At 40.9% G+C, this 25,028-nt stretch overlaps 1 protein-coding gene across 3 annotated transcripts in view; it reads right to left on the bottom strand.

Moving 5' to 3' along the window:
- LOC107141957 (argonaute RISC component 1) overlaps positions 1 to 25,028 on the bottom strand; it is a 37,462-nt gene that overhangs the window by 8,800 nt on the left and 3,634 nt on the right. For 2 of the 3 annotated variants that reach the window (XM_048815761.1, XM_048815763.1), the window contains exons 2-14: positions 22,197 to 22,380; positions 19,817 to 19,937; positions 19,215 to 19,396; positions 18,691 to 18,827; positions 18,328 to 18,462; positions 18,103 to 18,190; positions 17,301 to 17,448; positions 11,167 to 11,286; positions 10,671 to 10,802; positions 10,413 to 10,546; positions 6,173 to 6,357; positions 1,053 to 1,212; positions 780 to 870 (exon numbers count right to left, since the gene is read on the bottom strand). In XM_048815761.1, coding sequence (XP_048671718.1) covers positions 780 to 870; positions 1,053 to 1,212; positions 6,173 to 6,357; positions 10,413 to 10,546; positions 10,671 to 10,802; positions 11,167 to 11,286; positions 17,301 to 17,448; positions 18,103 to 18,190; positions 18,328 to 18,462; positions 18,691 to 18,827; positions 19,215 to 19,396; positions 19,817 to 19,937; positions 22,197 to 22,380 — 1,817 coding nt within the window. The remainder of the gene's footprint in view (positions 1 to 779; positions 871 to 1,052; positions 1,213 to 6,172; positions 6,358 to 10,412; positions 10,547 to 10,670; positions 10,803 to 11,166; positions 11,287 to 17,300; positions 17,449 to 18,102; positions 18,191 to 18,327; positions 18,463 to 18,690; positions 18,828 to 19,214; positions 19,397 to 19,816; positions 19,938 to 22,196; positions 22,381 to 25,028) is intronic. The other variant, XM_015485274.2, reaches the window with a different exon arrangement.

The following is a 25,028-nucleotide window of genomic DNA, read 5'->3' on the forward strand; positions in this document are numbered from 1 at the left end:
GGTGTGGTACCTATAAAGCATCGTGCACAAGGCCTGGCACTATCCCTTGCGGAAGAACATGTGAAGATTTGGCACTACTAACTCAATGACTCATCCAGGGCAAGTTTATCCTTTTCTCCATTTAATTAGTAATCCACCCAGGAACCATGACCATCTTGTAGTTGATGGAAGTATGTCAATTTCAAAAGGGAGAATGACCATAGCCTAAGAGGGATGGCCACAAGCAAATCAGAATAAGCATATTATAGGTTTTGTCTGCCTTACCAAATTAAGACAAATCTACCTAGGGAAATAAGAAAGCTGAAGAAATAGAAGTATGAAGTAATTGCTGATCCCTAGCAATTTGGAAGGCCCTAAGAGACAGGGAGCCAAAAAATCAGAAGAGGCATTGGAGAGACATCTAATCAACTAGACAGATTAAGGGTGGGGATGGAGCAGAGGAAAGGACAATCCCAGGAACTAAGTAACTCCCTTAAGAGGGATTTCAGAGAAGATATATACTTCCCCATATCCTAAAAGCAAGTGTGGAAAGAGAAAAGTTCAAATGCAGAGTAAGTGTGATGGGAGACTGGCTACAGTTTCTGTCCTTAGGCTGTATTCTCACTAATCTTTCCCCAAAAAAAGATTACGCAGAGCTTTAAGGGTAAAGGGAATGGTGAGCTGCAGGGTCTTACCCAGGGTCAAGAAGAGCCTGGGCTGAGGGAAGGAAATCATGCACAGTCTTGAGGGCTCAGAGTTAAGAGGAGAACCTTATGAGGAAGCTGAAGCATATTACTCACTGCTGTGATAGAAGGTTTTTTCCCATCCCCTGCTGGGGGGTGTGTAACATCTGCTCCTAGGAATATCACTGGCTGTTGAAAGACAGCAGAGCTGAGCAAAGAAGAGAAAACAAAATGGTGAGGAATTGGATCTTCTCTGCCTAGCACCATCTAGCACTCACTTTGTTCTTCTCCCTCTTAAGTCTGATTCAGTCTGCCTGGCCAAGGGCCTGTCTGTTCATTAATCCCCAGCAAGGTACCTCTACAAGATCAAATGGTCAACAGAGTTCATACCGCTGGTGTGGGACTAGGATGTTGTTAATGCCACCAAGTTTGACATTGATCTTGAGGCAGAGGTTGGATAGAGTCTGAGGTGAGGTCTTGACCACGTTCTTCACCTGCACACACTGTGTTGCCATTCCCAAAAGAGTATCTCCAACTCGTTTCACCTCAGCTACAGGAAGGGAGAGAAGTGATTAACATATTTAACAAGTATTTACTGAATGCTAGGTAGTGTTATGAAGTGTTAAGGAACATAATAGTGACCAGAAAACATATCATAAACACTGCTCTTACAATGCTTACTTTGTGACTAATTTTAAAAACCATGAAAATTCTAACACTGGTAAATGCTACAACAGAAAACCACGTGGAGCTATGCGAGAACATAATAGGGGGTAATACACTAGTCAGAAAAATATTCTTGAGTAAGAAATGATGAAAATGAAATCTGAAGGCAGCAAAGGGCTTAAAGGAGGGATTTGAAAGGAAGCATTTCAGGCAAAGGAAACATGTACTCTGCTAGGAGATAGATAGTATGATATATTTAAGAAATTGAAAGGCCATATTAGCTAAAAAGGAGAGGCACGGGACCATGTTGTAACAGAAAAAAATGTGGTAATTAGGCTAATCTATGGAAAAGATGAGGGTGGCTTAGATTAACCCATTATGTCCCATCATCCCATTTATGAAACGAAAAACTTAAATTGAAAGCTGAAGTTGTGGCTCAGAGGTAGAGCACTTGCCTAGCATGCGTAAGGCACTGGGTTAGATACTCAGCACCACATAAAAATAAACAAAGGTATTGTGTCCACCTACAACTGAAGTAAATAAATAAATGTTTTAAAAAAAAACCTTATATTGAGCAAACAATGTATCATGGTAACTTTGAAATAAATATTTCTAGAGTTCTATTCTTTTGAGAAAAGTAGTAAATGAATGATTAGTGATAATATTCATTAATGTTATTGTAATTAATACTAAATAATAAATTATATGAGAACTAGATTATGTTTTCCAACCTATTTTAATGTGCATGTGATAATTTCATTGAAATATTCTCAGAATTGAAAATTTGGGACTGAGTGGGTTAAGAATAAAGTCAAGGAGCTGAAGACATAGTTCAGTAGTAAAGCTTGTGCTTAGCATGCACTGGGCCCTGGGTTCAATCTCCAACACTGCCCATCCCTCAACAAAAAACAACTTTTAAAATTAAAAAAAAAAAAATCAAAGTTGAGTTGTTGAGATGGAAACAAATAGATTCAGAAGATATTTGATTTTAGGAACTCAGTTATAGACAAGAAGCATGAGAAAAAGAAGATATTTTTATGGATAAATTTTAAGTTTCTAGCTTTTCTAACAAATTCTTTAAGAAACATGTTTAGTTTGAAGTGCTTTTTGTCATCCCACTAAGGTTATCAACTAGGCAAATGGACATACGGGTTGGAAGCTCAAAAGAAATTTCTGCAATATTTAAGTACAGGCAGTAATTGAAGGCATGATCTTGATGAGATCACTAAGGAAGATAGAGTGAAAAGAGGGCTTAGATCTGAATCTTGAGAAACTCCAAGTATTTGCAGAACAGGAAGATGGGTCTGCAAGGAGCAAAAATCCAAAGAGCTATAAGGAAGAAAAAGACAGTGTTGCATGGTGAACACCAAGGGAAGACAGTATTTCAAGAAGGAGCAAGTGAACAAGAAAGTCAAATGCAAACCAGGTGTAGCAGCCCACGTCTGTAATCCCAGGAACTCTTGAGGCTGAGGCAGGAGGATCTCAAGTTCAGGATCAGCTTCAGCAACATAGTGAGACCCTAAGCAACTTAGTGAGACCCTGTCTAAAACTTAAAAAAAAAATAAAACAAAACAGGGCTGGGGAACTGGCTAAGCTCCCCTCAGTTCAATCCCCAATACCAAAAAGAACAAAAATAAAAGTCAAATGTATCTAAGAAAGTGGTAAAATGATGATCAGAAATGTCCTTTGGAGTTAATGATATCAAAGGAAAAAAACTAGTATTTTAAAGACTTGATCAGGTACTTAACAAAAGAGGCTAGTGACTAGTCAAGACATAAAGATATTCAATTTTATGTTACAAGAAAATCAAATTAAAAGCATAATGCAATAATATCATTAAAAACCCCAAAGAATGGCTAAAATGAAAAAGAGAATACCAAGTTTAATAAGGATTTGAAACTCCTAGAACTATCACACACTGCTATTGGTGTGTTAGTTGGTAATACACACTCAATAGAAATATGCACAGGTGTTCAAAGGACATGTACAAGCATTATTTATAGTAGTCAAAACTGAAGACTAGGGCTGGGGTTGCAGCTCAGTGGTAGAGCACTTGCCTAGTATGTGTGAAGCACTGGGTTCAATTCTCAGCACCACATAAATAAGTAAATAAAGATTTTATATCCATCTACAACTAAAAATATTTTTTAAAAAAACTGAAGACAATACAAACGTGTATTAACAGTAAAATGGACAGATACATGTAAAATGTGTTATATTCACATGATGGAAAACCTGTAACAAACTACAACTAAACACAACACAAATAAATCTCACAAATTTAATATTGCCTGAAAGAAGCCAGACACAAAAAATACATACACTGTAATTACATTTACATGAAATTTTAAAAATATGCAAAACTAATCTATGGTGTTAGAAACCAGAATAGTCGTTCCCTCAGTGAATGATAGCTGAGTGGTGATAATGTTCTGCTAAGTACTGATTACGCTGACGACAGTGAAAATTCATTGAGCTAAACACTTCAGATTTCTATGTATCTATTATAATTTAATAAGAAGCTGCATTTTTTAAAAAGTAAATGGTATCAATTTAATGGAGAGAAAATATAAAATATAATGAAAACTGGATATATATAGTACCACATCAGAACTGAGCAAATTTGACACTGTCTACACTCTCAGGGAAACCACAAAGCCAACAAGACCTTGATCTGACCATCACAGGGAGAGTGTCATTTCACCCAGCCTCCTGAAGGGTCTTTAGTAGAATCTGACTGCTTCTCTTATCTGCTGGCTTAATTTTCAGGCAGATAGTCTCATGTCCAGATAGTATAACCAAGGAACTCCATGTAAATGGAAGAAACCCAAGGACCTAATAAAGGCACAAGGCTGGGGAGAGGTGTAATATTACTGAGCCCAGCAAGGGGAAAATTCTAATCAAGTACTGCCTCCCCAGAAAGCTGTACTAGATAGATTCCAGCAGTAAGCCAAAACACTGGATTTTCCTATAACAGAGGGAACCACACACAGGGATACTTATTCAAAGCAGTTCTCCTAAAAAGCATCCTTATCTTTCTTTCAGGACTATGAATTTAAGGCCCTTTAAGAGAGAAATAACCTGAAGGTCAACCAACTTCCCTTCATAAGAAATTATTGAGTATCATAACAACATAAGATAGTATCTTCTATATGTGCAGAGGCAAGAAGGTTTCAGAGCAGAATCAGATATATTCCACACTCAAAATTAAACAAGGTAGTAACTGATCAGTGGCCTGATAAATCAGAGGAATCCAGAAAGACAAGTTCATCCTCCAGGTGGAATGACAGGAATAAGGAATAAGCAGCATTTAAACTGGGTCTCAAAGGATGGAAAGAATTTTAAGGGCAAGAGAGAAGAACAAGAAGAGTAGTCAGATAGCCAGGCAAAGACAAAATGATGAGAGCCAAACCAGAGAGTGGAAAGCACAGACAAGGAACGTGCATTTAAAATTTATCTACTATGTGCCAGGCACTCTGCTAGATGCTTTTTATATCATTAATTGATGAGGCTCAGAAAAGTTAGGTACATCCAGGACTTAAATTCAGTTCCAATTCCAGATCTTTCTAGTATGAATAGCAAGTAAGCAGTGCAAGATAAAACTGAAGAGGTTAAACTAAGTTCAGGACCCACAAAGTCCTTAACATAGTAGTGAATGGGGACCAAAGAAGGTGTTTTTTCGTTTTTGTTATATACTTTTAGTTGTAGGTGGACACAATACCTTTATCTTATTTTTATGTGGTGCTAAAGATTGAACCCAGTGCCTTACTCCTGCTAGGTGAGTGCTCTACCACTGAGCAACAACCCCAGCCCCTGAAGGTGTTTTTTGTAGGACAGTCACAAAATCTTATCTGGTAACCTACTCAAGAAAGACTTGTGAATAAAGGTTAGAATAGATGACCAACAACTTGCAGAAGAAAGAGGCCAAATGGAAATATAGGAACTGCAGAGAGTTCAAGGGCTGGATCAAGATTTTAGTACTATAACTTATAAACAAGAGGTGATAACCTAAGCAATTGGAATGAATGGGAGTATCAACAGAATGTAAAGGCAGAGGACAGAATGCCAGAGAATACCAGACATTCCTGATAAGACAAAGAAATGAGAGATAGGAGAAAACATCCAGAAGTCAAGGGAAGAAGAAAACTAGAATGTAGCTCAGTGGTAAAGCACTCGCCTAGCATGCGTAAGGCCCTGGATTCAATCCTCAGGAACACACACACACACACACACACACACACACATACATACACACAATTGTAGTAACGTATTCCAGGAGGGGGAAATCTAAAAATGTTTGAAGCTTGAAAGGTATATGAATTACCAAAGATAACAGAACCGGATGGGAGCAAGAGCACAGAGCTGCTGAGCAAATGGAATAAGAGAAAAGTGCTAACAGAGACATACATAGTCATTTCTTTTCTAAAAGAGAAAAAAAAGGGAAGACAGAAACCTCTTAAAAAGTCCACATCATTATCAGGTAACAGAACATTAGCAGAACCACCATATCTTTGCTTGGGCTGCACAATGTCCTAATAAACTACACACTCCTAAGGACAGGAATCTCAACTGACCCATCTGTGTATCTGGCCATCTGAGCCTGGCAGAAAGATCAGCACACAAGGTCCCCAGAAAGTATTACTGGGAGGGACTGTGGGCAGGTAAATAAAATCTAGGATGACCCAATAGCTCATATAGGCTGATATTTCTCTCATAAGAGGAATACTAACATGGGACACCTTTGGCAGAAATCAAAACTCTCCATCAACTCCACCAAAAATCCCCCAGGGAGCTATCCCAAGAAGTGTCCTATCATAATTATCACTGTCCCAAGAGAACTGTACCATACACTGGCGTCTTCCCTGGCAGGATGACGATAATGAGCTGCAGCCCTGAGTAGGTGTTCTTGAGATGCCGGAACATGGGCTCCACGCTGTCAGCCCCTTGTGCGTATTTGCAGAAACAAGGCTGACCCTGGATGGGCATCCCTGCATCCTTGGAAATCTTCCGCAGCTGGTCTGTGAAGTTCCTGTAGCACAAGCACGATTGTGATAGGAGCCAGTAAGTCCCACTTTAAAACTCAAATGAATGTCTCCATCTTAGGTGCTAAGCACTTATTAAGGCACATGAATGAGACATGAGCAGATAGTGGAAAAAAAATACATTAATGGTTGAATAGGACAAGACAGAGCTTGCCAAGTGTGCAACAGAGAGAACACCAAGGAAGTGGAGAAAGCCCCAGAGAAAGGACCTGTAGGTATTCCCAGGGCTCCTACCTTGTCCCTGATTCAAGCAGCTGAAAGCTGTGCTTCATTACATATGCAAAGAAATAGGCAGATGTCTAACTGTAAGGCCTTTTGCTCAAAATAAATGAGGTTCCAAAGTGATGGGAGCTCAAGAGATGCTCAGTAAAAACAAGCTTCCTCCTCCCCTACTGGTTCTTTGATACCTTGAGCTAATTAAACAAGCTTCTTTCCTTTAGTTTAGGGCTTTACCTTGGGAAAGGAAAACAAAGTTGGTAGACAGGGTACACATGCAATATAGTTTAAAAAAAAAAAAATCAACCTACAAAAATAAACTGATAGACTGAAACAGGCAGCAGGGAATTTAATTTTTTAAAAATCTTTAAACATGGGCTGGCATTGTGGCTCAGGGGGAGCACGCTCGCCTAGGAAGCGCGAGGCCCTAGGTTGATCCTCAGCACCACATACAAACAAATAAAGGAGTTGTGTCCAACTACAACTAAAAAAACAAATAAATAAATGTATTTTTAAAAATTCTTAAAAAAAAAAAATCTTTAAACACACTCAGGCTGGGGTTGTGGCTCAGTGGTAGAGCAGTTGCCTGGCATGTGTGAGGCACTGGGTTCAATTCTCAGAACCACATAAAAATAAATAAACCTTTATTGTGTCCATTTACAAATAAAAAATAAAAACAAAAAAAAAAAACTAACAAATTTTTAAAAATTAATCAAACACACTCAGTGTTAGAGTGCTTGCCTAGCATGTGAAAGGCCTTGGGTTTAATCCACAGCATCACAAAAATGCAATAATGTACAAATAAAGAACAAAAATAGTTGTTTAGATGCCACATCAGAAGGGAGGAATGGGACTAGAATGAAGGATATAAAGAAATGCCAAATTTATTTATATTTACTTTTGAAAAAAGGATAAGGTAACTGACAAAACTCTGGATAATGGATATATGAAAGGTATATTATCCTCTACATTTATTATTTAATTTTTTTTTCAAAAGAAATGTTAGAATAAAAAAAAAAAATAACCTAAGCATTGTCTCCTGAAAACAAGAGGTAGGGCTCTCATAGGTCCACTAACATCATTTCTTCCATTTCTCTGCCTTGCACACAACTTGCTGTAACTAACAAAAATGCCAATGAGTTACCAAACTTCATTAATAGTGAGTCCCTACTTCAAGGGAAGGGGTATTCCCAATCTTCTCTAAATAGCAGACCACATTTGGGATACTGTACCCAGTGCTAGGGACCAAAAAGTACTAAGAAACATCTAGGAGGGGGAAGGTTTTGAAATTGACTCAACAGTAATAGAGTCTCCTTAGCCAGAAGAAAAATCCTGAGGGTTCAAAGAACTTCCTTATCGGGCTGAGGATGTGGCTCAAGTGGTAGCGTGCTTGCCTAGCATGCATGAGGCATTGGGTTCGATTCTCAGCACCACATAAAAATATAATAAAGATGTTGTGTCCACCTAAAACTAAAAAATAAATATTAAAAAAAAAAAAAGAACTTCCTTATCCACTCCAATTACCAATTTCTCCTACTTCACTTCATTTCTTCCCCCATTCTCAAATGAAAAGGGGGCTCTTTCTCTGTGCTTCTGAATCCCACTGCCTCCTCCACATTTGGAGACATTGTTCTGTTTACTTTCTATTTTCTCTATTTTCAGCCTCTGCTTAGTACGCACATTTTCCCTGGACAATCTCACCCAGTGCCATTGCTGAAGACTCAGAAGTCTTTACCTTTAATTCAGAATCACACATATAATGGGGTGTCACTGATCCAGATGCACATATCACATTCTCACCCCCTATACCTAGGGGGTCACTGAGAGAGGAAAATGCCCAATGAAATTGACTCCTTCCAACTCTGAGATTGTAGTTTTACCAATTCCTGATGTCTCAAAATGATCCAAACAATAGACTGCCTCCCCCCCCACACACACACACAAACACACACAAACAAAAAAAATTAGACAATGAAAGAACATGGAAGTAAGAGAGAAGTATACAGAGAATAGAGCTACCAATGAAATGATCAGGCTCAAAGGAAAAAAATTGGGAGCCCTTCTAATACTGCTAAGGGCCAACCCTCCAATGCTAGGCCAAGTGCAAGAGCAGCTTATCCCAAATGGAGCTAAATCCAAAGAACCCAAGAAAGGGGACCCTCCCCCCAAAAAAAATCTATTTAAGAGAAACCATAATATGACAGCGGTGGTTGTTTATCTGGAAATGGTAAGGAGAGGGCAGAAGAGCAAGGGCAGGGTCTAGAGTCAGTGGATTTACTGGGAACTGCTAGAACTAATTCTTATGAAGACTCCAAGACCATCTGAACCCACAAGGGCACATGTCTCCATTATCTTCATCACAACCCCAAATGACCAGCTCCACTGACTCTAATTCATACCCAGAGTACACTGACCCCATTCCACATCCAGAGAGCCACCACATCAAGATAGCAAAAGGTGGGGATGGTGACACAAAATCCCAGCAACTCAGGAGGCTGAGGCATGAGCAGCACAAGTTTGAGGCCAGTCTCAGCAACTTAGTGAGACTTGGTCTTAAAATAAAAATAAAATTAAGAAGGACTCAAAAATAAAAATAATGGTGGTAGCACATGCCTGTAATCCCAGCAATTCAGGAGGCTAAAGCAGGAGGATAGCAAGTTCAAGGCCAGCCTTGGCAACTTAGTGAGATCCTGTCTCAAAATAAAAAAAATACAAGGGACTGGGGTTGTAGTTCAGTGGTAGAGCCCCCTGGGTTCAATTCTCAGTATCACAAAAATAAGTAAATAAAATTTAAAACAAAAAAGTGTTGGGGATGTAGCTCAGCTGTAGAACACCCTGGGTTCAATCCCCCAGTACCATAAATACATTTCCCCTTCTCTTCTCAATCTCTCTCTCTCTCACTCTGTGTCACTCACTGATACATACACACACACACACACATACACACACACACACACACACTCACACCATAGCATAAATCTCTGAACAGTACACTTAAGTATGAGTTTTGTGGGATTTTTTAAAAACATACCTCAATAAAAGTTTTTTTTGTTTAAAAACAAAGGATTGTAGAGAAAGGGTGAGTGACTTCACTTATTCATTCATTCACTGAAGTCATTATTCCCCTAGCTTGTTTCCTTAAGCCATTCAGCTATTTCACTTTCCCCATAGCTGCCATCTACTCCAAGTCACTCAGCCATCCTTACTAGTCACATTCACCTAATTCAGGTCACTTGGACCTGACAGAACAAATTCTGTGGATAGGAGAGGACAGCTCACCTCTGAGCTAACGAACCTGCTTGTTATGTTTGTTTGTTTGTTTCCAACTAGCAACGTAAGTTTTGAAGCTCAGATCTGATTTGATCCCAACTCTGACACTTTCTTGATGTGCAAACTTTGGACAAGTTACTTATTAACCTCTCTGAGCTACAGTCTCCTGAAACTGGAAATAGCACTACCTATTCACTATGAAGATGAAATGGGAGAACATAAATTAGGTATTTAAATAAAATGTGTCATAAACATTATAGTTATCACTACCACTACTTATTACCAATGATAATAATTGCGACAACAAAATAATTAAACTCTCCCTTAGGAGACTCATATCCTAAAATCATCATCTCTGGTACAGACACGGCTCCTTATTGAAGTCTCCTAACCACAGATGGACAAAAAAGGAAAAAGTCTCATCCAGAAAGGACAAGGCAGGCAGAGACAAGACAGAAAGAACAGACTATAGATCCATCTTGATCCCTGGGCAGCAGGGAGCAGTAGCTCTGGGTTTCTTCCCACCCTTTCAACCCCACATACCAACCCTCCTTACTTGAGCACCTCTTCTCGACACTGTTTTTGGGGTGCGAAGCAGGCGATGGCCCAGACTTTGATCTCAATCCCATTGTAGAACTGTTTCCCCCGCATGTCCCAAACACCTTGATTGGGTGTGGCAATGGCCCGGTTCTGCGAATAGGCAGAGGGGGCGCCCAGGTGAGCCTCAGTAGAACCAAGTGGGTAGGGACCAAAAGCCCCTGGTTAAACAACCCAACCACCCACATATGCCCCAGAGATGTTGTGTGGCCCTGACCCTGCTCACCCGGCCGCCGTACTGCAAGATGGGCGCCGGCAGCACTCGCCCCGTCACCTCCGTCATGTCATCTTTCACTTTGATTCCAAATTCCTGGATGTAGGGATCTAGGTTGTAGCTGGCATTCTTCATCTGCAGGCAAAGAAGGACATCTTAGGAGAATAGCAGCTTGGTAATACCGTAACTCACCCTCTGGGTCCCAAGGAGACAGCCCTGAAGAGAAGCTGAAGTTGGCAAGAAATAGCCCTAAAAGGTAAGGTGGGAGGAGGAATAAAAAATGAAGGAAGCAGCAGTGGACAACAGTAAAGTTATCTGGAGGGGAAAATCAAAATAGCTAAAGTGTCAAGAAGCAAGAACAGCCCTGTGGAGTCCCCGGCACCAAATCCAAACTTGGGTTCTCTTGAAGGAGGGTCTTTTGGGGCATTAAAACATCTATGCTACCAAGGGTCCCAATAACTGAGTAAATGAGCATGCATTTCTCTGCAGCCCCACTGACCAGGCGACTTATCTCCTCCTGTCTGTCTGGGGCTGACCTAGCTGTAGCCTTTATCATGGTTGAAGTCTGGTTGTCAGTCAGCTTCTTTATGCAGCGCTGCCCAGCCACAATGTTACAGACCTGAGGAAATGAAAAGGACAGGCAGCTCTGGCTTGAGTTCAATCCACCCCATAAGAGACCTTCACTGTCAACCAGGGGAAGAATCTCTTGTACATACATGTATTCTCCTCTTGAGTTTTACTTGATATATAAGTTACAAAATATTCACATTCAAAACAAAAAATAATACTATTATGTGATTAGAATCTTGGGATCCAGACTCAGAGCTCAGGTCTGTTAAATGAGAACAATATCAATCTGATAGGGCCGTATGGAGAGGAAATAAAGGATTTAAAGGACTGAGCACATTTCTAGGGCACATTAAACCCTCAATAAACTATAACATAGAGCTCTTCTGAATACTGAAACTCAAACAAATTAATTCTTACAGCAGTCTCCACTAGTGGCAGGAAGTGAGTTGTTCCATCCTACAACAATTGAGGAGGACTACATATGGGTTTTAAACTCTTGAGCCCCCAGACTACAGAAATCACTGTCAGCCAATGGTGTCCACCATTGTTTGAGGAACATCCTGCTACGTGATTCATCTGTTCTGGCTCCAAGAGAAAATGATAAAGACAAAAAAAAAAAAAATGTCTAGTGATGTATAAGACTGCCACTTCCCAATATATTCAGGATGCTGTGAGCGGGAAGGTTTATAGCAGAATAAAGGGTAAGTAGGTTTTGAGAGACTTGGGTTTAAAGTCCAGTTTTGCATTTCTAAGTGATGTTACCTTTGGCAGGTCCCTTAACCTGAGACTCAGCTTCTACAATCTTAGACATGGGGAAAAACACTGTTTCATAATGTTGTTGTAAATATTTAGATGAGATGAAATGTATAACACGCTCCCTAAGACCAACATGATATACATGCTGGTTCTCATTCTAATTCCCAGAGTTCATGCTAAAAATGGGAGGGAAAACCAAACCAAGGTCACCTGCTTTTAAGTTCCATATTTTAACAAACACACAATATCAGCAATTTAATGGACATCCAGCATTGTTAAAATTTATGCGGTTGCTCTCTTAAAGATGTTTTAAAGTTGTAGCACTCTCCATTGTTTCCAGTGCTATAGAATTAACACTAGCAAAAAACTAACCCAGGAAAGAAACCAGAACCATTGCTAATGAGAACGCAAAATGATACAATCATTATGGAAAATGGTATGGTGATTCAAGAAGTTTAACACAGGGCTGGGGATATAGCTCAGTCAGTATACTGCTTGCTTCGCACACACAAGGCCCTGGGTTCAATCACTAGCAGAAAGAAAGAAAAGAAGAACAAAGAAAGAAAAGGAAGGAAGGAAGGAAGGAAGGAAGGAAGGAAGGAAGAAAGGAAGGAAGGAAGGAAGGAAGGAATTAAACACAGAATTACCATGTGAACCAGCAATTCTACTTCTGGGTGTGTACTCATAAGAAGTGAAAGCGGAGACATGATTAAGTATTTGTGCACCTTTTTCACAGCAGCTTTACTCACAGTGGCCAAAATGTAGAGGTAACTCAAGTGTCCATCAATGGATGAACAGATAAAATGTGGCATACACAAAGGAATATTATTCAACCATAACGCAGAGGAAATTCTAACATGCTACAGCATAAACCTTAAAGACATTGTGTTACGTGAAATAAGCCAATAAGAGAACAAATATTATGATTCAACTTATATAAGGTTTCTTGAGTAGTCAAATTCATAGATGCAGAAAGCACAATGGTGGTTTCCAGAGCTAAAGGGACAGGGCAATGGAGAGTTATTAAACAGGTACAGTTTCAGTTTAGGATGATGAAAAATTTCTGGAGATAGAGAATAATGACAGTTTTACAATAATGTATACATATTTAATGCTATGAAACTCTAAACTCAATAGTTAAAATAGCAAATTTTATATTATATATATTTTACCACAATTTGAAATAGAAAAATGAAAGCAGAAATGAATTTTGATTTGAACATTTAAATTGGAGGCACTGGGCTATTACTAGTTTCTAGCTGTGGAATTCAAATAATACATGTTGTTTTTCTTTTACTTAAAATCTTCCAGAGCTGGGGCTGAGACTGTGGCTCAGTGGCAGAGCATGTAATGAGGCACTGGGTTCAATCCTCAGCATCACATAAAAATAAATAAATAAAATAAAGGTATTGTGTCCATATACAACTAAAAAATACATTAAGAAAAAAAAAATCTTCCAGGGCTAAAGATGTAGCTCAGTGGCTGAGCATTTGTCTAGTATGCACAAGGCCCTGAGTTTGATACCCATCCTGCAAAAACAAACAAACAACTTTCCAATTGATTCCTATTCTAATTAGAATAAAATTCCACTAACCAGAAATTAGAACCCTTACTCACAGGATTCTAAAACGACACAGCCATATTGGAAACACTTGGCAGCTCAAGATGTTAAACACAGTTATAAATGATTTCACTCTTTAAATACATACCCAAGAGAAACAAAAACATGTGTTCACACACAAAAACATATATAAGAATGTTCACAGCACCCTTATGTATAATAGTCAAAAAGTGGAAACAACCCAATGTCCATCACCTGAAGGAGAAACAAAATGTGACATGTGACACATATCCACGCAATGGAACAACACAGATGAACCTTGAAAATCACAAGCTGAATCTTGAAACAATTATGCTAAATAAAAGAAATCATTCACAAAAGGCCACATATTGTATGATTCTATTTAAGCGATATGTTCAGAGGAGGCATATCCAGGGACAGAAAATACAGTAGTGGTTACCAGCGGCTGTTGGGGGAAAAAAAAGAATAGTGCATGACTGCTAATGAGTGTGCACTTTCTTCTGGGGGTAAAGAAAATGGCTGGAATTAGTAAAATGTTGCATAACTCTGTCTGTGAATACACTGAAACCACCCAATTGTACATTTTAAGAAGATGCATTTTATGGTATGTTAATCATATCTTGATGAAGCTATTCTTAAAAAAAAAAAATCCCCCTTGGCCACAATATCTTATATGATTTGACTTTGCACCTCTCTCCAGCATCATCTCCTATTACATCATATAACACATTCCTACCACTATCGCCTTCTATCTGGCCCTCAAAAGAGAACCAAACTCCACCTTCCTTTAGAGCCTTTGCACTTGCTAGTCCTCTTGCCTTGAAAGCCCCACCCTCAGGCTGTTACAAGGTTGGTAAGCATAATTTTGGACTTAGTTCAATAGTTCCTAAAAAAGGCTTTCCCTGACAACAACAACTAAAGTAGTTTCCTAACCCCTCACACCCTTACTTCTCTGCCCTTAACTTGCTTTATTATCCTTTTTCCGCTCCTTGGTGCTGGGGATTGAATCCAAGGGTGCTTTACCAACAGTCCTTTACGTTTTATTTTATTTTGAAACAGGTTCTAAGATGCTGAGGCTGGCTTCAAACACATTTTTGGTTTTGTTTTTGTTTTTTTTCTGGATGATGCCAGATGTAAGATTTTTTTTAATTCTTTTTTAGTTGCTGATGGATCTTCATTTAATTTATTATTTATTTATATGCGGTACTTTAATTTATTATTTATTATATGCGGTAAAATTATTTATTTATATGAGAATTGAATCCAGTGCCTCACACATGCTAGGCAAGCATTCTACCACTGAGCTACAACCCTAGTCCACCAGATGTAAGATTTTTTTTTTCTTTTTTCTTTTTTTAATATTTATTTTTCAGTTTTTGGCAGACACAACATCCTTGTTTGTATGTGGTGCTGAGGATCGAACCCTGGCCGCACGCATGCCAGGCGAGTGCGCTACTGCTTGAGCCACATCCCCAGCCCTTTTTCTTTTTTTTTAATTGTGGGTGCTGAGGATCAAACCCAGGACCTCATGCATGCTATGTAAACACTCTACCACTGAACCACATCCCCATCCCTGGTCTCAAACTTGTGATCCTCCTGCCTTGGCCTCCCTAGTCTCTGGGAGTACAGGCATTCATCACTGAGCCCACCTAACTTGTTTTATTATTTTTATACCACTTACTACCATCTGAAACTATCTTATTTGTTTATCAACTTATTATTCTTCCCCTTTCAGAATGTAAGTTCCATGACAGCAGGGACATTGTCTATCTTGTTAATCTCTATATTCATAGGATATAAATGAGTACACAACACATAGTAAGAACTCAATAAATTACTTGTTATACAACAACAATAAAAAACCAAGATATAAATCATTAAAATTATTCACCTTGAAAACTATAGTTTAAACAGAAATAATGTTAATTTGCTAGTAAATTTCAGCTTACAGTACATTATCACCCACTATCAATTTAGCTGAAACTATCCCTAAAGATCTCTATTTATTCTTCAAAGAACGTAATGCTTTCAACCTACTTTCTGTGCATCACCAGCTATTAACCAAGTCAGAATTATGGGCTTTGGCTTCTCTTTCCCCTTCAGTCTCATTTCCAGGGGTTAGTTCCAGAATCTTAGAAACTCACAAAAGCTTGAGCTTTGGTCTGAGCTATCTGACTCCAGCTACTAGGATGAAAAATAGTCTAGGGGAGTTGGGTTTGTGGCTCAATGATAGAGTGCTTGCCTAGCACAGATGAGGCACTGGGTTCAATCCTCAGCACCACATAAAAATGAAATAAAGGGCCACGCATGGTGGTGCATGCCTATAATCCCAGCGGCTTGGGAGGCTGAGGTATGAGGATCGGGAGTTCAAACCCAGCCTCAGCAAAAGCAAGGCACTAAGCAACTCAGTGAGACCCTGTCTCTAAATAAAATTCAAAATAGGGCTGGGATGTGGCTCAGTGGTCAAGTGCCCCTGAGTTCAATCCCCAGTACCAAAAAAAAAAAAAAGAAAAGAAAAGAAATAAAGATACTATGTCCACCTACAACTAAAAAATAAATGAAAACCAAAAATAGTCTAGGGTACTGCTTCCCAACTTTAATATAATTATAAATCCTCTCTGGATGTTAAAAGGCAGATTCTGACTCAGTACTATGGAAAGAGATTCTGTATTTTAAATAAACTTTCAAGTGATGCCTATCCTGTTGGTGTACGGACCTTACTTTCTGAGTAATATTGGACTAAACAATGAAGCCATCTGCAGAAGTTTTCCAGTAGACATTCTGTCTAGCACATACTAAACCAAATACAGCCCAGGGATTCTGCACTGTATTCTATGACTTAAATAGCATTACTATTTTTTCTTTAATTGCAGGATTTCAATCGTCTACCAAAGTATAAAAGTATGACAAATCTTGGGGCTCACTGTTTTTCAAAAGGAACACATTAACCACCAGGGAAACAGAATTTAGTACTATTCATTTCCATTTTATTTAGAATAATGCACATTTGTAGAATAAGGTACACTAGGTCAAGAAGGATCTCTCCAGAGAACAGGAAAAAAGAAATTAAGGTAACAGGAGCTGGGGTTATACCTCAGTGACAGAGTGCTTACTTAGCACTTGTGAGGCACTGGGTTCAATCCTCAGCACCATATAAAAATAATATAATAAAATAAAGGTATTGTGTTCATCTACAACTTAAAAAAATGAAAGATAACATGAGTATCTGAAAATCTGTTTGAATGCTGATTACTCTCTTTTTTTTTTTTTTTTTTGAATGCACTTTACCACTAAGCTACATCTCCATCTCAGGCCTTTTTTAACTTTTAAGATAGGGTCTCACTAAATTACTTATGAACTCACTAAGTTGCTCAAGCTGACCTTGAACTTGTGATACTCCTGCCTTAGCCTCCTGAGCCACTGGGATTACAGGCATGTCCCACTGTGCCCAACTGAACTAATTACTTATTAAACAGTAAATATAGGTTGCCCTTCTGCCTAGCCTCTTAAAAGAACACAAGGGTAGAACCAGGGATAAGAAAAGAATTCAGCAGGTAAGACAAGGGCCTCTATTTCACAGTCCTATCTCATGCCTTCTTCACCTTGTCAATTTTCTAAACTTGAAAATGAGGATGAGAGATTATGAATGAATCAACAGACCTCTGATAATCAGTGTTCTGGTACAATGCCTGTTCCCTAGCCCAGCCATTATTTGGCAGCCTTACCTCTAGGGGCAAATAGGTATGCTTTTGTTCTTGGCCAACTTGCAGGCAAGGTAGGTGGGGATACTTGAGCTGAAGGTTATATTTCTGCTTGAAATATTGTGCCACTGTGCACTCTACAGTCTGTCCACTTTCCAGCTGCAAGGGAAACCTGTTTGAAGGAAGGAAAGGAGGTATCATAACCCAGCATTCAATCCCACCTCTGTAGACCCACAACCATGAAAAGTTTCAGAAACTGCTTCATCCTACCCAACCTCTTTGAGCACTGCCACTCTTGGGAAAACAGACAATGCTGGGCTCCATGGCAAAAGCCAAAGATTTGAAGGTTATGATCCACCCCAGTCAGGAGCATATCTGATCGTTACATATTTCTAACATTGAACATAAAGCCTGACACAAAGTAGATAGAGTCCACCATAGCTTTCAGTCAAGAAAGGAACTGGAATACAGTATAGTTTTCCCAAGGATAAGCCCAGGAGCCTGGACTGCTTTCTTCAGGAAGAAGAATAAATTGAGAGAGATTCTAATATTTATTGAACAATAACTAGAATTAATGGAATATGCCTGCTCTATAGTAAAGGCCCAAGAAAGAAAGAAGATCAAGAAGGTAAAAATTACTATACAGACAATCAATGGATCTGGGAAGGCTGGAGGAGGGATGCCAAATTCCCACAGCTTATCTTCAAAAACAGGGCAGTCTAAGGCTCATTCTCAGGGTCAGTGGGAGAAGGGGACTCAGGGGAGTGTTTGAAATCTCAACCCTCTTCCACCAGTTGAGTATGACTAAGCAACCCTGCCAACTTACGTCTGATGGCTAGCAGGGCGGCGGGTAACATTACACACACGGTATTTCCTCTTCATCTGTCCACAATGGGTCACTTCCACCTTCAGGCCTGAGATACACACACTACTTGTCAGAGTTGGAATAGGTTGCTCATGTGCCCAGGCTTGGCCTCTCCCAAGGGAATTTCCTCTTAAGGCTAAAGAAAAAGGGGCACTGTTTTCCTTCCCCACCTGGCTGAGTCCTCACCCTTAATTTCCTTGGTAAAGCGAACACGCTGAGAGTCCGTGAGGGGCTTGGGCTGCTCGTCTATGTTCCTGATGTCCAACACCTCACACATGAACTCAATCACTGGCTGCGCCTTGTAGAAGGCAGTGGCTGAGACTGTGGGGACAGGGTAGAGATGGCTCAGCTCAGGTTCTGTTTTCTAGACTAAGTGCAAGCATTGTAATGAATACCCTCTTCCTTATAGGGTACTGGGATGGGGGACAAAGGGGTGCCAGGGCTATAGGAATTAGACTAGGAGTGTGGTTGCAGAGCTGGGAGGGATGAGGCTGGGAGTATGATGACTGGACTGGGGGTGCCCCTGGCTCCATGGCTCTCCCCACTCACCATCAATGTTGAGCATCATCTTCCACATGGCAGGGCGCACAGACTGGTGAAAGCCGAACCAGACCTCGCGCCCACCCCCCAGCGGGTGGTAGTAGCCCTCAGGCGGTGAGAAGAAGGAGCGGCCCACAGGGGTGTACCTGGCAGGGACAGGCAGAGAACTGGTCCCTCGGGCACAGGCCCCCACCCTGTGAGGCATCCTGGGCACGGAGGAGCCCTGGCCTGGAAGGCAGGACACCAGGGCTTTAATGCCAGCTCTGATCCTTTACTAGTTGTATGACTGACCTTGTGCAAGTCTCTACCTTTTCTCTGCCCTGCAGGGACAGATGGGGTGAGACCCAAAGATATCTAAGGACAGGGTTGGGATTTAAACCACCTAAATGTATATGCACACTTGCCTGGCACATGGTAGGATTTCAACTTTTTTTCATTGAACACTCTGGGACCTTAATATGTGCTCACTCCCCTCCTCCCTCCAAAGCAGTTCTGCCAACACTAGTAGCCCAGATATCAACTACACCCAGTACCTCATGGATGCCAGGTGCCTCATGGCCACATCCAAGGCTTGCACCGACTCCAGGGGAACAGGGATCTGGCCACTGACCAGGGCCTCATGCAGCATGCGCCAGCTCACAATGGCTAGCCACTTGATGGAGACCTTAAAAATTCGATCCTTCCCTTCCCCAGGGATTGTCACCTCAAAGTCGACCTTTAGGAGGGTGAGAGAAAGGAGTGAAGGACTGCCATCACTTTCCCACAGACCAGCATTCCTTACCTTGTCCCAATGCCCCCAAGATCTGCCAAGAATCTGCTCTTTAAGTCAACAGGGGCTCACAATAAAGACCCCAGAGTAAATCCAGCTCCTCAGTTTCCAGCTACCTTGGTTCGGTGCTTCTGTCCCTCTCAACCCAGTAGGAAGTCCTTCAGGTCTGTTTTAATTCTAATTTCAGTCTGTTTAGGGGGCAGATATATAATAGGCCAATAAACATGAGCCATCCCTCAACCTAAAACACATTTTCTCAGCACAAAAGACTAAAAGGATCTCTGGACTTCCAGATTCCAAATGGGCTTACATGAGCTGTTCCACTCCAGACCCCTGACATAGGCCTAGCCTGACTCCCAACCTTACCCGTTCGTTGCCAATAGGCAGTGCTGTGACAGTGTAAATGTTCTTCTTTCCATCATACACGGGCTTGCGATCACCAAAGATCTGAGGCTTGAAATGCTGGACCATGTATTCCACCACTTCCCTGTGGGGGATAGGAGTAGCCTGTGGAAGCTGAGAGACTACCACTTCAAGCTTTTGGAAGTTATTCAAAGTCAGGCAATGTCCCATCAATTGTATTTACTCCTAACATCTTGCTATGGAAATGCTTCTTCAACTTCAATATTCCTATCCATCACCTGGAGGTTTATTAAAATGCATTCTGATTTAATAGGTCTAGAGTGCAGCCTGAAATTCTGCATTTCTAACATGTTCCAAGGTGATCCTGTTTCTCAAGGGCCTGAAAAAGTGGGTGTGAATGCCTTCTGAGAAGAGGAAATTTGAGGGGAAAGGACTTGATCTCAGGGTCTATCCAGAATCCAAGTGTTCCAATCTCCAATCCCAGTCTGATAAGGGAAAAAGGTAGGAAGGAAAAAAGAGATCTGAACTAGAATAGGAATAAACTGTAGAACCTCACCTCTCTCTCTCTCTGATGCACTTAGTCCCATTATGCTGTTTTCTCTCCACTATCATCTCTTCCTTGATTTCCCTTCTTGACCTCTGCTACTTAAATCTCATAGTGTCTATCATTCTTTCAAAATCCCAGCCCATCCAACCACCTGATCTCTCTACTTTCTAAATCAAAGCTTGCTTACTATTGTATAAAACACACCCAGAATGGTACCTTAGGAATAACTATAAACACATGGTTTCAATCCCAATTAGGCTCAGGGCTGCACAGGAATCTTCTTCATGTCCCTGATTACTTCCATCCCTCATAGACTGTCAACCCTTCTCCATTATCATCTCACTACAGAACCCACTCCTGCCTCCCATCAGAAAGCAGCTCTAGTATCTCTGAAAAGAGCAGTCAAGGCTACTCTTGAGTTCCCAGACATACACACAAACATATTTCTACATGCAAGCATCTTTTTCCCTCTCTTCCTCTCGCATTTGAAATGCTTCTTCCATTTAAACATATGAAAACCTGTTCAACCTCATTCATTAATGAGATACAATTTTAAATTAGACCAAGATGTAATTATCTACTTATCAGAATGCCCAAAACAAAAACAAGTGGATATACGGATATACAAGACTGGTGCGGGTGTGGGGAACAGGCACTTCGATACAACTTACAACTTATCTTTAAAAGCTGATGCTATCTCAATAATTTAAAATGTGTTATGCCAGCAAATCCACTCCTAGGAAACTATTCTACAGATACACTCACATTTAAGTGCAAATATGTATCTACATATAATAATATTCAACAGTTTCACTTTTGTAGCAGAAGTTTAGACAACCTAAAAGTTCCTCAATAGATTAAATAAGTTAAATACAGTTGTTCAAGGAAATACCTATAGAACAATGAAAAGAATGAGGCAGATTTGCATGTATTAATTCATACTATTTTCTAAAATAGATGATTTAGTGGAAAAATAAAAGATGAAGAACAAGGTATGTAAGATACTGTATTTTCTGCATTTTTAAAAAATATTATATATGCATATATGCTTGCATATGCATAGAAAAATATCTGGAAACATACTCAAGAAAGGTAAAAATCAAGGCCTACGGGAACCAGGGTAGTAAGGAGGCATTTTTTTATTATTACTTGTTTTGTAATTCTTGAATTTTTTTATATTGTTCACATCATTTTCAAATAGTAATAAATTAATTTTAGAAAAAAATATTACTTTTTCTATCTAAGGCTAATGCCCCAAATATATATCCTGCAATATCCTCCTACCTCAGCAAGGACATCCCACCCACATTCCTCCTGCCTGAGTTGTACCTTTTAACCTCTCCTTCTTTACCAACTCCTTCACCTCAATCTATAAACATACCCCATGCCTCATTCTTAAAAGCTCCTCATTCATTCATTTCAACAAATAATGAAATGTGCTAGGCAATCACTTGGCCCCTATGGTTTTCTCTAGCCAATACATTCCCTCCTCATTTCACTGCCAAGCTATCTGGAAAAAGCCATTTGTTCTCACTATTCCTACCATATTACCTTCCACTTATTCCTTTACTCACTGTAGCTACTGGGTTAACTAGCCCAACTACTTCACTGAAACTGCATTGGCGAATGTTACCAATTATCTCCTGATAAACAAATCCAACAGTATTTTTCAGCATTTACCTTACCTGGCATCCCTCCCTCAAAATGTCTTCTTGGATTTGGTGGTGCCATCCTCAATTAAATTTTTCTTTTACCCTTTTGGTCCCTCTTTCAAGGTTCTGAGACTCAAGAAAGCAAAGACTCATGGACTTGGTGGCAAAGATGTACATCGCTTACCGATTAACTCTGCGAGGACACTTATCCGGCTTGATGTCCACCTCGTAGTGGTAGACGTCGATCTTAGGAATGTCCACCTCAAAGTAATTGGCCAAGAGCTTGATTGGTTTCCCCACAGTGCCAATGCCAGGCCGTCGAGGTGCCTGGAATACCTGCTGCAGGGGGGGCAGGTAGGTGCCCGCAGCTATAAGACAAAAAGGCCAGTGAGGACTGAGTTTGGCAATTTCCTAATGATTCTGATCAGAGAAGACACAAGGCCTCCCGGAACAGGAACAGAAGAATATACGGGAAGCCTCTTTCCTGCTTCCTAACCTAGTGGAAGCTAGGTTAGGAAGTTCAATCATTCCCAGGCTCACTGTCTTTTTTTTTTGTCCCCCACCCTTTTCACTTTTTAGTTTTTAAACCTCTTTCAGATAGAGAAATAAATACCTTAAATACATCAAGACGATGCTTACTAAGTTCCCACTGCATGTTAAGTGAAGGGGCTAACTCTGGCTCTCAGTAACAAAACCCTTCCTTCCTTCTACTATTAAGACACTCATCTCTACCAGATATCTAGTAGACCAAGAATGTCCTATTCTCTGCCACCTGGATGCACTCCATCACACCATCCTGAACACAGATGACACTTTTTTTTCCTCCCACTCAGGCTCTAGCTAAGTTTCCCAGACTGGCCTCAAACTTGTGATCCTCCTGCCTCAGCCTCCCAAGAAGCTAAGATTACAGCTGTGTGTCACTAGGCTTGGCTACATTATCTTGATGTTCTTCTGCAATGTAGGCAGGAGAAAGACCCAAAGAAGGCCAGACTAAGGGGGAAAGGACAGTATTTGAGACAAAAGTACGGCAACAAAGTGGCCAGAGTTGGGGAAAAAAGAGAAAAGGCTAAATGGATTTTGTTTGATGATTAAGCAGAGGAGAGAAGATAAAATAAGGGCTGAAGAAAAGGCCAGAACTGGAGGATGCAATAGAAAAAGGCTTGAATTTGCCAGGGAAAGGAGGGAAAGATGGAGTTGGGGGATAGAGCGGGATAGGTTAGAGTTGGCAGCTAGGGAAGGAGGAAACAAGGTTACAGTTTAGGAAACAATGAAGAAAAAACCTAAATAAAAAAGAACTAAGGGGTTGGGGTTGTGACTCAGCGACAGACTACTCGCCTAGTACATGCAGGGAACTGGGTTCGATCCTCAGCACCACATAAAATAAGTAAAATAAAGGTATGTGTCCAGCTTCAGCTAAAAAACTTAAAAAAAAAAAAAAAAAAAAAAAACAACTAAGGTGCTGGAAAGGAAAGACAGCTATTACAATGCCATGGAGGAGACACTGGCTCTTGGGAAAGAGAATATAAGATTCCCCATGCCCCACAAATCCTTCCAAACAGAGGGTCCAGTCAGCAGAAGGAATCAATTTCAAGACAGAGGGGGCCCTTGGGAAAGGGCTAGCGCAGGGCCAGCCTGATTGCTACCCTCGGTCTTATTTTCTAGCATAGGGGGAAAGGGAGAAAAAAGGGAAACTGCCTAAGATAAGCCTTTGTCCCCAGTTACTATTGTTCTTGCCAGTAGAAGACCAGCCCAGGTGGGAGGAGAGAGGGATAAACCGGCCCAGAACTTCCCATTATCAGAGCTCTGCTTTCACAGTCAGACAGACTGGGGGGATGGGGTATATCTTCAGCTAGGAGGTCAGGAAAAGGTCAGAATCATTTGTGGGAGGGGTATACTTCCCAGAGCTAAGCTGTTGGACTCCCTCTAACCACCTGTCAAGCCCACCCCACTCTGCAGACAGGGAATTGGAGGCCCAGCCTGGAGGGAAAAGGCCTTCAGAACTCAGCTACATAGGGAACTATATACACCTGGCCACCTACCCCGGAAAGAGCTGGACAGAAATTTTACACAGGCCTACAAAGACACATAATCCTGTCACACACATCCAAACACAACCTAGACCTTGACAGTTTACCTTTATACACATATCCCTCACCACTCTCAACAGAGTTCTTCAAAGGCAGGGTCTGTAGCTGCCTTGGTCACAGCCGAATCTCTAGTGCTGGTGTGTGCACATGTACACACAGAGATGTTCAGTATTCAGATATGAAATGAATGAATAAACATATGCACAGACACATCACAAAATCACACAAGCACACAAATACATAAATACCTGCAAATGCTCAAAAACAATCATAAATGCTGAACAGGACAAATGTACACCCTTGTGGGTGAAAATTATAAGAGACATCTTTCCCCTTCCCCAAGTTCTTAGATTCTATTTACCTCTTTAGACTCCCAGGCCTAATGTTAGGGGCTTTGGGAGAAAGACATTGCCCTAGAGCTAGGTGCTGGGTAGAAATGACAGTGAATGGGGCAGACACTTGTCTCAAAGTCTTCTCTTTCCTAGAAACAGGACAGACAACACACCAGACTTTGCCTTTTAGAGCACCCTTCTCTCAAAGGAAGGTTTGGGAAAAATAGGGGAGCCCACACGTCCACTTCAAACCCAAACTAGGTAAGGTAGAAAGAAACAAGAACCTCTCTCCCATTCTATCCCCCTTAAAGCCTCACAACTGTACAAAGTCCCCCTCTACCCAACCCTGCCCCCAGCTTTTAGTCTAAGAAAGGGAGACACTTCCCTTCAGACTCAGACAGGGACAGACGGCCACTTTGTGATGCAGATGAGGGCCCCAGCACAGAGGACAAAGCTCAGCCAAGAGAGAAAGGGGCGGGGCCCACCCCTCCACACACCCCCGGGCGAGGCCCACCCCTCCACACACCCCCAGGCGAGGCCCACCCCTCCACCCCCACCCTCCACACACCCCGGGCGAGGCCCACCCTCCACTCCCAC

Source organism: Marmota marmota, unplaced genomic scaffold (genome assembly GCF_001458135.2).
Source record: "Marmota marmota marmota unplaced genomic scaffold, marMar, whole genome shotgun sequence".
NCBI classification, from domain to species: domain Eukaryota; kingdom Metazoa; phylum Chordata; class Mammalia; order Rodentia; family Sciuridae; genus Marmota; species Marmota marmota.